Below are 13,137 nucleotides of genomic sequence, written 5' to 3' on the forward strand. Positions count from 1 at the left end.
CCTCAACAAGCCCGCTCCCTCCAATGAGTTGTGACCCATGTCATCTCCAGCTCCACGAAGACATATCTACGAAATGCCACATTAACACACAACGCAAGCCGCTGAAATGGATTCTTTCTTTGCTTATAATTTTTGGAGAATGCCTTGGCTGTAGTTTATTCCAAAGGGAAGAGATGGTTGTTGGACGAGATTTGAGGGGAATTCCTGAGGACAAACGGAAGAAAGGGCCTTGGGGCTCGCTGAGAAACAGTCGGAGGAACCTAGAGCTGTGGACTTGCACGCATGGCAGAAATGTCGTGTTTGCGGGAGTCCCTGCCAGCTGCTGACCCTGGCTCCGGAGGTCGTCCATCATTCCACCACGACGGAAAGACGAAGCGGGGGTCTCTGGACAGCCGGCACCACCAGTCTCCTGGACTTTCCCCTGATCGAGTCTTAACACAGCGGGTCTCTCCGTGGAACTGGTGGGACCGCCTGGGGACCGCGTGGGGAAGGGGTGCACCCGTGGGGCGGGACTGCCAGCCTCCCTCAGCCCTCGGCAAAGCTCCCTGCCTCGAACGCTCAGCGCCCCTAGACGCGGGACACCCAGGTCTGGTCCTTCTCCGCTGGAGCCGTCGCCGCGTGACTCCCTTAAGGCAGGAGGCCAGCGCCGCCCCGGCCCCGCCCCTTCAGAACAGCCCCGCCCCAGGCTCCGCCTCAGGGCTCGGCCCCCGCCCAGTTTCGGGGCCGCCCCTCGGTCGGCCCCGCCCCCGCCCCCGCCCCGACCGGAAGAAGCGCCGGCACCCGGCGCTTATAGGGCTGGGCATGGGGGTGCTGCCACCGCCTAGTCAGCTCTGCGTCTGCTGAAGTCCGGCCGCCGCGGCGCTGTCGTCGCGGCGCCCCCGCCCCGTCCTCAGCCCGCCTGCCCGCACCGCCCCCCGGAGCCGGCCGGCCGGGCCGGGAGCCAGGCCCGAGTCCTCGCCATGCCGGCCCGGCTGCTGCTGGTGCTGCTGGCGCTGCTGCTGCCTGGCCCCGGGGTGAGTGACCCGGAGAGCGTGGGGTGGGGGACAGCACGGGGTGGGGGACAGCGCGGGGCGGACTGGGGTCCGAGCCGGGATCGCGGCGGTGGTGGCGGCCCGGGCTCCCGAGCGCCCCAGCGGAGGCTCGGGCAGGACGTAGGAGACGGCGCCGGGCGGGGAGCGAGCTCCTCGGGGCCGGCCTGAGTGGCGGCCGCTGTCGGCCGGGCCGAGGCGCACGCCACCCGAGGGGCCTCGCCGGCCAGCGCGGCTGTCACGGGCAGCGTCTCCCGGGGCCCCGTGCGCTCCCGCACAACTTTGCGTCGCCCCGGCGGCACCTTGGGGCTTGGAAGGCGCTTGGAAGGCGGCCCCACCTGCCGGACCCTTCCCACAGGTGGGCGCCGTCTCAGTCTGGCGGTGGCCGCGGGGCAAGGATAGAAGGGGCCCTGTAATCGAGGAGGAGGGGGAATGTCTTGCGCTTATAATCCTTGTTTGAACATTTAAAAATTCGAGAATTTCGGGAAACGAACGCCCCTGGGAGCGGGTAAGCATTTTTACCTGCGAGTGTGATTCTGCTTTACCTGCCTTGCAGGTTTCTAAATGTGCAGAGGCAGGAGGCATCCTTTTGGGCACCAAGACTTCGTTAAGCAAGTTAAGCTGTGGGATTTACACTCTTTTTAAAGATCCCATGTGAGACAGCAGTGAAGCCTCTTCAAAACTTTAAATGGAGACTGTCTCCTCACGTCAGAGCACTGTGGAGCGGTCTGAAGGGTCTTTTCATGTTTTCCTGGAGAGAAATGGCTGGATTACATTTATTTAACTATTTTAAGACCTTCACTCAGGCTGTAGATTTGGGCCCCGTGGCCGGGGAGGACATTTTGTGGACAGACTTGGCTTTTTTCCTTCTAGTTGAAAAAAACCTAAATTAGTGGTTTAAAAAAAAAAAAAACAACAAAACACCTCGTTGTTCAGGATGTGGGTATGGTACATTGGTTCAGGTTCTTGTTTAATGACTTCCACTATGTGCCTTTTAATATGGTATATCATGTACCAGGTGTCCCGGTGGAGAATTGACGTGTGTATACCTGAGTGCCACAGTGTGAAGTCTTCAGAGGTCATGCATGTTTGGTAAAAGTCTGTGCTCTTGGAGTAACAAGACCTTGAAAATAGATGAAGTAAAATATAAGATCACCTTTTTCAAATTTGGGGGTGTTTTAAGGGGAAAATTTGTACATATTTCATGATAGAACTCATGTAAATTGTTCTTTTTTTTTTTTTAAAGATTGTATTTATTTTAGAGAGAGAACACAAGCAGGGGAGGGGCGGGGGGAGCGAGGGAGAGGGAGAAGCAAACTCTGGGCTGAGCAGGAAGCCCCACTGGGGTTTGATCCAGGACCTTTGAATCTAGCCTGAGCCCAAGGCAGATGCTTAACACACTGAGCCACCCAGGTGCCCCAAGTTTTTCTTCTAATTAAAAAAGAGAATCCACTTTCTCAACTGGGGTCACATTTTGAATGTGAACACTTCACCCTGGATTGGTTAACTGTTCCTCGGCATTTGTTCATAAATAAGAGTATAAACATGATGATCAAATGACATGGAAATCGATCATTTCATATCAGGGTCTAGGTATATATGGTTTTCTTTGCCACATCTTTCCATTGGCTGTTATTTCGCAGGATTCTAGTATTTTAGTTATTCAGTAACTTAGGGCCAAAAATAACTATTTAGCTTTAGTTGGGACTATAGTTTCAGTTTGTGTAAATATTTCCAAATTGTATTTAGAAATCCAAACTTCTCAAAGTTCATGGTACAATATTCCAGACCCTTATCAAAAAGTTACATTTTAGTGTAACTGCTTTGTAAGTAAAATGTCAGAATTTTACTCCTGGAAGTATCAACCAGTAAAAATTTTGATCCCCAAACATAGAATTATTATTTTAAATTTTAAGTGGAACCTGTTGCAGAGTTTGCAGTTAAAGTGGGCAGGAGTGATATTCCGCAAAACCTATTGGGTGTAAAATTGGACAAACCTGAGTTCAAACTGGTCACTTGCTAGCTGTGCCCTCAGACAGATTATTTTACTTTTTAGAGAGTCTGTTTACTGATATGTGAAATGGGGATAACTAGCACATGTGAAGGCACCTTGTATATCGTAGGTAATAAATGTAACCCCCCATGTTTTTTACTGTCTTTATTTTTTTTAATGTTATACACTCGCCAAAGAAAATTTTCTTTCCTTTTTTTTTTTTTAAGATTTTATTTATTTATTTGACAGAGCATAAGTAGGCAGAGAGGCAGGCAGAGAGAGAGAGAGAGAGGAGGAAGCAGGCTTCCTGCTGAGGAGAGAGCCCCATGAACGGCTCCATCCTAGGACCCTGAGATCATGACCTGAGCCGAAGGCAGAGGCTTAACCCACAGAGCCACCCAGGCGCCCCTCCAAAGAATATCTTCAGTGCTCTTTTTTTAAGTTTTAAATTTATTTTAAGTAATCTCTACACCCATTGTGGAACTCGCACACATGACCCTGAGATCAAGAGTCGCATGCTCTACCGGACTGAGCCAGCCAGATAGATGCCCCAATGCTGTTTCTTTTTGATTGATGAAATAACTCGTGTGTTGGAAGCAATACTGTGAGTTTCTTTCACGAGCGCGTCTGATTGAGCTAGACATTGACTCATCCTAGGCTGAGACTCTAGGCTATCATATCCAAAAATGCAATAACATTGGTGTTACTAACTTCAGGCTGCCTCTTGTTAATCCAAATTGTGCTTATTTAGTGAGTGTTTTCCCTCCTCCCTGGACCTGGATCTTGTACCCAGTGTTGGTTTGTATTACATCATCACTGTCCTTTAGTCCTTATTTAATGGTGTTTATGTACCGTTTCTGTCAGGTACCAAACAGATCTGAAGCATGGGAGGCAAAATGCTATCTTCAGCTACAATATATACGATTTCTTTTATTCAGCCAGTGTTTTGGTTTTAGAGGAGAGTAAACAATGTCACCGAGAACCGAGGCCCATGTGTGTACAAAAACACACTGAGGATACCATCTGAGACAAGAAGCTTAACTAGAAATGTCCTTGCTTATCATTTGCTCTGATAGTTATCACCTCCACGAATGATCTTACTAGGCGGTATCAAGAATTTATTCCGAGGCCATGAGGAGAATGTTTCATTAAGCTCCTATCAGAGCTTCTGATCATGAAATTGAACTGTAGTTCACATGTGTGTGTTTTGTTTCATGCCTGGCCTCTGGGCTTTCCACAGTAGTTTAGTTTCTCAGAGCAGGAGAGAAGTGTGTACGAGAGTTCCTCTTGACAGTGTTCAAGAGTAGGCTGTATTCCTGAACGTAAAACTAGTGAGCTATGTAAAGGTTTCTTCTTGTCTGGACAGAATCGTGCCACCTGCATGGTCCTGGGGGTGAGAGCTCTTTGCCTGCATCAGATTTTGACTCCATTTTTCAGGTTGAGGAATTTTTGGATAATGATTTCATTTTCACTGGAAACCTCTCTGGTTTGGGGATCCAAAGTAATCTTTAGGTTCAAGATTGTTGAAGTTTTATAATGATCAAATGTTCTCCCTGAAGAGATGATATAGGCAAGAAAAATGTAATGTATCATTTTAATGGATTCAGTTTTTATTATGCACAAATAACTAGGGGCCTGTAACCTAGCAATATGATTAGAGTGTGATGCTGGCTTGAAAAAATAGGGACAGTGAATCATAGTTTGTGAATAATAAACATGCTGGCTGGCTGTCTTTCCTAGGGGTTGGGGATTTTTTTTTTCTATCTTTATCTTCACCTATATCCCCCTGTTTGGTTTCAGACTTCCTTGTGTCAGAGCAACACATTCTTAGTGATATTTAAGTGAGTGCCACAGACAAGATATGGGCTAGGAAAAGTAGAACTTTTAAAAGGAATCATAAGCTCCCTCCTTGCATTTTTTTAAAATTTATTTTTAGTCTCTACATTAAAAAAATTTTTTTTTTATTTTTTGGTCTACGCCCAATGTGGGGCTCGAACTCACGACCCTGAGATCAAGAGTCACATGCTCTACTGACTGAGCCAGCCAGGCGCCCCTCTGCATCACTTCCGATTATCATATGATCTTTGTTCATGTACAACCACACAGCAAATACAGCAGCATAAAAATACATGTTCTATATTTATGTTTAGTTTCACATAAGCTTTCTATAACTGGTAGGAAATTTTCTGAGTATGTTATTGAATTTGTCACTTCGACTAGCACCTTGGTAAACCAGCATCCATGCCAAACGCATTTGAGCCTTCTATGTTCAGCCTGAATTTGGAGACTGGGGTCGCACTGACCAAGATCGATACGGTAATAAACCATGCTTTGCCTAGTGGCCACCCTGCTGGGTCCTATAGATTGTTTCCAGTTTTCCCACTATTATAAGGAAAGGTGTATTTCCCTTTCTTCAAATCTCTGTGTTTGGTGCTTTTTTTCCCCTTTTCTTTTTTAAAGATTTTATGTATTTATTTATTTGACAGAGAAAGACACAGTGAGAGAGGGAACACAAGCAGAGGGAGTGGGAGTGGGAGAGGGAGAAGCAGGCTTCCTGCTGAGCAGGGAGCCCTACACGGGGCTAGATCCCATGACCTGAGCCAAAGGCAGATGCTTACTGACTGAGCCACCCAGGCACCCCCTAATGATTTGATATATATCCTTCCAGACATTTTTTCTGTGCACATATTTGTGTAGATATTTTTCTTACCCAAACTGGAACATATCCTGGATCTTTCTGTGCCGATGAATTTAATTCTGCAGCTTATTCTCACTGTTGCATACTGCTTCTCTCATTGGATGAACCATAATTTGGGGGGGGGGTGGATACCATAATTTGGCCAGTAAGCCATTTAGCTATGAAGGCTGTTTTTAATTTTAATTACTACAAACAGTGTGGTGGGGTGCCTGGGTGGCTCAGTTGGTTAAGTGTCTGCCTTTGGCTGAGGTCATAATCTCAGGGTCCTAGGATAGAGCCCTGTATCAGTTCTCAGCTCAGGAGGGAGTCTGCTTCTCCCTCTCCCTCTGCTCCTCCCCCTGCTCATTTTCTCTCTCTTCCTTCCTCTCTCTCTCTTTCTCAAATAAATAAATACAATCTTTCTTAAGAACAAAAAACAACAATGTGATAAACCCTCTTGTTGCTAAGCATATCTTAACTGCCTAATTATTTCCTTGGAATAAATTCTCAGAATCAGAATTTGCTAATCTTATTTACTCTTGCCCTCTTCCCCAGCCTCAAGGGAATGCTGGATGTTTTAAAAAGCACAACACTAACCTTTAAATTGGTTTTATAGCAACCATTTTAAAGTAACCTGTTTTCTTTTAGCAGTGTGGATTTTAGGTCAAGGGAAAATGGACCGTCTAGATCTTGTTTTGTTTATGTTTTGAAGATGTAAATACCTGTAGCAGTGTCTTGCTGACAACTTATATACATAAAAGCTGCTGAGAAATGTTTTATTCTAATTTGTTAAGCAACTTGGTCTGCAGTGGTTTCAGATCAGCTTTCTAACAGATGTGACTCCCACAAGCGCCCTGAAATACCTCGGGATAATTCTGTGAGTTTGGTTTTGAGGGTAGCCGACCTTCTGCAGACAAGATTCTTTCTGTAGTTTGTCATGAAGCCATTTAAAGTCTTGCCTCAAGACTCTTAATAAATCAAGAGTTGGAACATTGACTGTCCCCGATCATAGTTCTTAATAATTTGTCCGTACAGGTGTTTTTCCTGGGAAGATTCAGGTACCCCTTGGCAATGGAATTATGCCTTTGGTGGTGTTTTGTCTTTTCCACAAACATACCTAAACTTACTTGTCCAAAAGAATGTTGTGTCTTTCCAAATAATCACTCCTTTATAGGTCAGGGTTCATGTCATACAAATCAGTTAAATTTTTTTTTTCTTTTTAGTATTTCATTTAGGAATTCATTTAACCCATTTAATAATTCAGGAACCCTAAAAAAGCAAATATTTACTCTTAAGCCAATGATACTTACACAATTTAAAACCTTTCCCAATTCCTTCCGGTGTTTGCTTGAATATAACTTCTCCATGGTTCACGCTGAAATTTTGATCAAAACTGTTACTCAGCTTGATTGCATAATTTATTGAGGACACTTGGATTTGATTTTTGATTGTTTTTAAAAACCAACTAAACACGAATTATCACTTAGGGGATACAAAAGTATATTCTTTGAAGGGGATTTCCAAAAAACTCCAGAAATATTGTGAGCAGTGGGAGCACATACGAATAAATGGGTAGCCTCCCAAGTAACTAGAGTAAGGGTAGCAGGAATCTTGTTGATCTAGCCCAATGGGTCTCAGTATTTTCCCCACCCCAAGTGAGGAATAAGAGAGTGCATATCCATCAGTAAGAGTGGGAGCACCTTGGAGGGTGATATTTAGAGCATATACCATGCCCTCCCCTCCCAAGTTGAACAAGAGCTATTCTGCTTTTTCCTAGAGCAGACAGATGAGGATGCCGAGGCCAGAAAGGGCTGAGGACCTGTCCAAGGTCATGCTTCAGTGGCGGAACTGAACTTTGAGCCTAATCCTCCCGCTTCCCTTTGAAGAGCGGCTCCACAGTGCTTGTGTCCTGGTGGCTTTGTTAGAACCTGTCAGTTTACCCAGTCACACCCTGAGCAGGTGACCGACCATGCTGCAAGGAGAGATTGGCTCTAGAGAAGGAGTGGGCAGAGAGGAAAGTAGACTTTCTTGGAAGCTTAGGAATGTGAGCAGATGATGCTCTTGTTCCTCCCAAGAAAGTCATGGCCTCTTAAGCTTTGTTCCAGTAGTAGAAAGATGCAGCTTTGAAGTGGAAACACTGCCTTCACCTGAGACTGTCTATTAGCGAGAAGGATTATTGTCAACTCTGGAGCCAAGTCCAGTGAAGGTGAATAGAGTGGAGATTCAGAGGCCCTTAAAACCAGGTCATAGTTGAAGCTCAATTCTTTGCTTAGGTCTAATAATATCCAAGCAGGTGCATGTTTTTTTCAGTAAGATCTTGCCCAGAAATGTTTCTGAAATAGCAAAACTGAAAGTTCACGTCTTAGAAGCCTTTACCCAGAGTTGCATGGTGCAGTCAGTCTTTGGTATGGGATCCTGAAAAGCTAGAACCTCTAATCATCAGGCTGGGCCTGGAGTGTTGGCCTTTGCAGGGGCCCTTACCTCCCAAGCGGTTCCGGCACCAGGAAGTGGGTCTGTGGTGACAGGAGAGAGAGTGGCCTTGCCCCTTGGACCACAGTGGAGGGACGAAGGTTAGTTTAGGTGGGTCTCAGGAGAGTGTAATGAGGGAGAGAGGAGGCCTCCAAGAAGGTGCCCTGGTGGGGGGAGCGGGCTGTCAGTTTTCTTGCTGGTTTGCCCTAGAAGGAAGGACCCCGGTTTTACTTATCTGTATCCTCTGTGGCATTTAGCATGGGAGTTGGCCATACCCACTGCGGTGAGCACTCAGCAGATAAGGATTGAATATTCCTTTTTGAAGCTCTTTAAGACCAATAAAACAAGGAGCTGTTTCATGGCCAGGCGTGTGGGTTGTGGATTTCTTAGGGGGTAGTAGGAGGGAGGAAGATGTTGCTGTACTCTTTAATGGGATCTCATCAGTAGTGCTTCTACAGAGTGAGAGGGGTTCCAGGATACTTGGTTGGGTGGGCGTCAACCATAGTGCCTGGGACCCTCTTCATGGTCTCCTCACCTCGGTAATGAGATTAATTTGTCCATTGCCAAACCCTGCGAGCTAAATGGTTTGTGATTATGCCAAGTCAGTTTCATTTTTCACTCAGCATGTTGTTTCATTGTTTAAAAAAAATGAACCTTGATCTAGGGTTGTCCTCTTATGTATGAAACATGATTTCCCTAGTTAGTAGACTAATTTATCATTATCATTCAAAACCACCCCTTTCTCCAGTGGATTACTCCCCTCTTCCCCCCCATTTCAGATGAGGGAATAATTGTTTGTCTGGGCTGCAGAAGTGTTTGTCATGGAAACCAAGTTTTCTTATATGTTTTCTGAACAAACGGTGTTGTCAGAATCCTAGATATTGTCATTGATCTATAGTAGGGTCATGGGAGTTTGTTGACGAAACCGAATCAGAGCTCTCTTCTCTTAAACAGCCCGTCACTCCTGAGGGCCTCTGGGAGTGAAAGAAACACCTGCCCAGAGGGCCACAGCTGCAACTAGCAATGTGTTACTTGAGGCAGTGCCTCTCAGCCCTGGCTGAATTAGTCACCCAGAGGCACCCGGGGAGCTCTTTAAACACCCTCTGTTGAGGTACCACCCAAAGTGACTGAAATCAGAATCTCTAGGAATGGAGCCCAGCACCCATCTTTTAAAAAAAAAAAAAATTTTTTTTTTCTTCTTCCCAAGCCCCCAGATGATTCTGATGTGCTGTCAGGTAATTCCTGTACCTTCATTGTAGACAGAGCAAATGTGTGTGTCTGCTGTGTCCCGTCACATCACAGAGCACTAGACCAAACTGGAGACAGGCTTGGCTCATTTTGTAGAGAAATTGGGATTGATATGTCCTGCTAGTTAGTGGCTGAACTAGTCATGGACCAGTTGTGTTGTGCTTTTTCTAATATATCGTGGTTTCCAACTTTAAAAGAACAAGTAATTCCAGACGGTGAGTAATAACTACTGAAATTGCTTTTTAAGAAATTGGCTTTAGCTTATCAACTGACTTTCTATTTTTTTTTTTAAAGATTTTATTTATTTATTTGACAGAGAGAAATCACAAGTAGACATAGAGGCAGGCAGAGAGAGAGAAAGGGAAGCAGGCTCCCTGCTGAGCAGAGAGCCTGATGCGGGACTCGATCCCAGGACCCTGAGATCATGACCCGAGCCAAAGGCAGTGGCTTAACCCACTGAGCCACCCAGGTGCCCCTATTTTTTTTTTTTTTAAGATTTTATTTATTCATGAGAGAGAGACAGAGCACAAGCAGGGAAGAGGAAGAGGGGTAGCTGAGCTGGGAGGGAGCCTGAGGTGGGCTGGTGGGGGTGGGGAGGGGACTCGATCCCAGGACCTAGAGCTCATGACCTGAGCTGAAGGCAGATGCTCAACCATCTGAGCCACCAAGGTGCTCCAAAACTGGCTTTGTATTAAATAAACTTAGTCATTGAATTATAAGGTGTTTGGAATTCTTTAAAGTTCTACTGCATGCTTACTTAGTATTTTTGCCTTCTCCATATGTTAAGAGGCCTAATGAATCAGAATAATACTGGCTTCCAGGTTCCTTTGCAGTACCCTCTCTGAGTTGTTGTGTTTTTCCAGGTTCCTTTGCAGTACCCTCTCTGAGTTGTTGTGTTTTTTTTTTTTTAAGGTTTTATTTATTTTTGAGAGAGAGAGAGCGTGCATGTGCGTGCACAAGCAGGGGGAGGGGCAGAGGGCGAAGCAGACTCCCCCACTGAGCAGGAAGCCTGATGTGGGGCTCCATCCCAGGAGCCTGGAGTCATGACCCGAGTCAAAGGTAGACACTTCACCGACTGAGCCACCCAGGCACCCCCCCCCCCGAGTTAAAAGAGCCTGCTGGAGCCACAGTGAGGCAGCTAAGGGGAGTAGGTGTGGAAGAAATGTGTGAAAGGAGTAGGTTCGATAAAGTACAAGAATGAAGCATATAAACAAAAAGGGCCTTTCCTATCAGGGTGAGAATGTGGGTTGGAAGCCAATCATGGGAGGGTATGATTTGTGATCCTCGCCTTCCCTTCTCCTGGGAGGCCTGGATATCCAGATTATTCATCAGCCCGTGGGGATCTGCAGCAGGTGCACCGTTGAAGGGCCTGACTGTAGAACGCACGCAGGAGCTGGCCAGTCCGTTGTCTCAGCAACTGGATGAACCTTGGATGTGACCCTAGGAATCCGAATAGTGGCTTAGAAGCAAGGGGACCTCACTTCTAAGTGTTACGTTGACTGGGCTTGACCACATCTAATGCCCTGCTGGAACAATGGGGGACAGAGGTCAGTAGGATTGGGAGGTCACTCTTTGATGACAGCCTCAATCTGGGCCTGGACATCTGACCTGATAGAGTGGGGTGAACTTGAGGACGGGGGCCTCCTTCAGTAGACAGACAGGCATAGTTTGTCATTTTAGCATTCTGAAATGTAGTTTATAGGCACAGTCTTCTGTTTTCATGTGTATTTTGACCCATATGATACACGGGTGATTTTTCAGTGAGTGGGAGGTAGGAGACGAGGGGTTGGGTGCTAGCCAGCTAGAAGGCTTTGGACAAATGAATTATTTCCTCTCTGTTTCCTCATCCATAAAATAAAGGCATGAAATTAGAAAATCTAGGCCAGCCAATTCCTAAATATCTTCCCAAATTGGGAAACCATTTAGGTTAAAATGACTAGTTACTGCACCCCTCACCTCCCCTCAACAGCTTTACATCCACTCTTAACTGGGTGGTCAAAGATAGGAAGGTTGCTTTGGGCCACCCCCGCCCAGTTTTGCTAGCTCCCGAATGTGGTGGATTCCCTCTGTTCATCCATTCATTCACCTGTCTTATTGGATATATATTCTATGCCAAGCACTGTTTGAGGGGCTTGGGGCCCATTGATGAACACAACAAAGACCTGTGCCCTCATGAAGACTTCTACTTGGTGGAAAGAGTCAAGCCACAACAGCATGATAAATACATAAACGTATTTGTGAGAGAGTGATACAATTCTATGGAAAGAAAAAACCTAGAGCAGAGCAAGGGAGGTGAGGGCCCCAGGAGTTACCACAATGTCGGGCTATGGTTTCATCTGGTGTCACTCACCTGTCCTGTAAGGCACAGGCGAAGCGTGGGGCCTTCCCTGACCACTGCCCTCTCCTAGGCAAGAGCCCCTCCCTCACTCTGAGTGACATCACATTGCACAGTGTTGGGGCTAATATATGAGTTTGTACCTGAGTTTGTTTCTCGTCTCCTGAAGGGCTGGTATTGACAACTCAAGTATGTTTGAAAGCACTGAGCAAATATGAGGTATTGAGTGTAACTGTTGCCAATTTTTGATGACAGCATAGCAAGAGAAAGTTTAAAATTCTATCAAAGAAATCTCAGAAACCCCCACAATCCAAGAAACAGAGTCAGCAATTCTTTGATTTTTGTGATGGCTCTGCTCCCAAATGCGCATGTGGTGTGTATATATTTTTTACAAACAAAATTAGTTTTTTTTTTTCCGTCGTAGAAGTATCTCTAAGCGCTCCAGATAAATTCAGATACTGCAACAAAGATGTAAAGCCGGATTCAGGGAATCTTTGACTTCAAAGCCTCCACCTCTCTCTGGACAATCCAGTGACCTGATCCTATAGTTGAGTTAGGGTTCATTTTCCACTTGCTGTTTTTGCCGGTTTTGCAAAGAAGAAAACAGTTTCCTTTGTGCACAGAGATGAAGAACAAGTTTATCTGTAGTTCTGGCACTCAGCTGACTGTGAACCAGACCACAGTTGCCAATCCCAAGTCCTCTTGGTCTGTTAGATCAGTACTTGGAAATCTTTAGGGCTTTTGGTGTGTGGGTAAAGTTCAATCACTTATCTGAGTTGTGGTTTGGAGAAGACCGAGGTCTCCCTTTCAGTTTAGGTGGTTGGTTTTTAGTATCTATAGCAAGAGTGTACGCATGGGAGTCACCCACTTCCTCCCACATAACATTAGTTGATTTCTATGGTATTTCTTTTCTCCACCCTGGACCTTAAGTGAATCAGATTATTATTAATTTCCAACGTTGAAATATTTCAAGATAAGCAGAGATGGTGGGAAGTTGAAAGACCAGGATTGGGAATGACTCTGCTTAAAGGCATTAAGACTTTTTAAATTCACGAATTCTTATGCAGGTTTTGGGCATGTGTTGATTGGTTGGGGCTAGAAGAATCTGCAGTAAAGCCTGAAGAGGGATGAGAGCCTGGTAAATCACCGATGATCACATCTCTGAGCTAACAGGCAGATTCAGCCCAGTCATCGTACTTTGTAGAATCAGAAACTGATAACCAGAGAGATTTTAATGACTTGCCCAGAGCCCAGACCCCAGCTCATAGCCCCATGCCCCATCTGCTTTCTTTTCAGCTTCATTCACCCAGAAGCATGCGTTGACCATGTACCAGGCTCACCTAAGGAACTTTGGGGCTTTTTAACTTGGAATTTTGAGAGTATGATT

The 13,137-nt window shown here is 45.7% G+C and overlaps 1 protein-coding gene across 1 annotated transcript in view; it reads left to right on the top strand.

Annotated features, from left to right (window-relative positions):
* The first annotated feature begins 912 nt into the window (after nt 1–912).
* Nucleotides 913–13,137, top strand: part of ERN1 (endoplasmic reticulum to nucleus signaling 1) — a 77,821-nt gene continuing 65,596 nt past the window's right edge. Inside the window, exon 1 of the mRNA XM_044247636.1 lies at nt 913–1,013. Within this exon, the coding sequence (XP_044103571.1) occupies nt 960–1,013 (54 nt within the window). The 5' untranslated portion in view covers nt 913–959. The remainder of the gene's footprint in view (nt 1,014–13,137) is intronic.

The sequence above is a fragment of the Neovison vison genome, chromosome 5 (assembly GCF_020171115.1).
Source record: "Neovison vison isolate M4711 chromosome 5, ASM_NN_V1, whole genome shotgun sequence".
Classification (NCBI taxonomy): Eukaryota; Metazoa; Chordata; class Mammalia; order Carnivora; family Mustelidae; genus Neogale; species Neogale vison.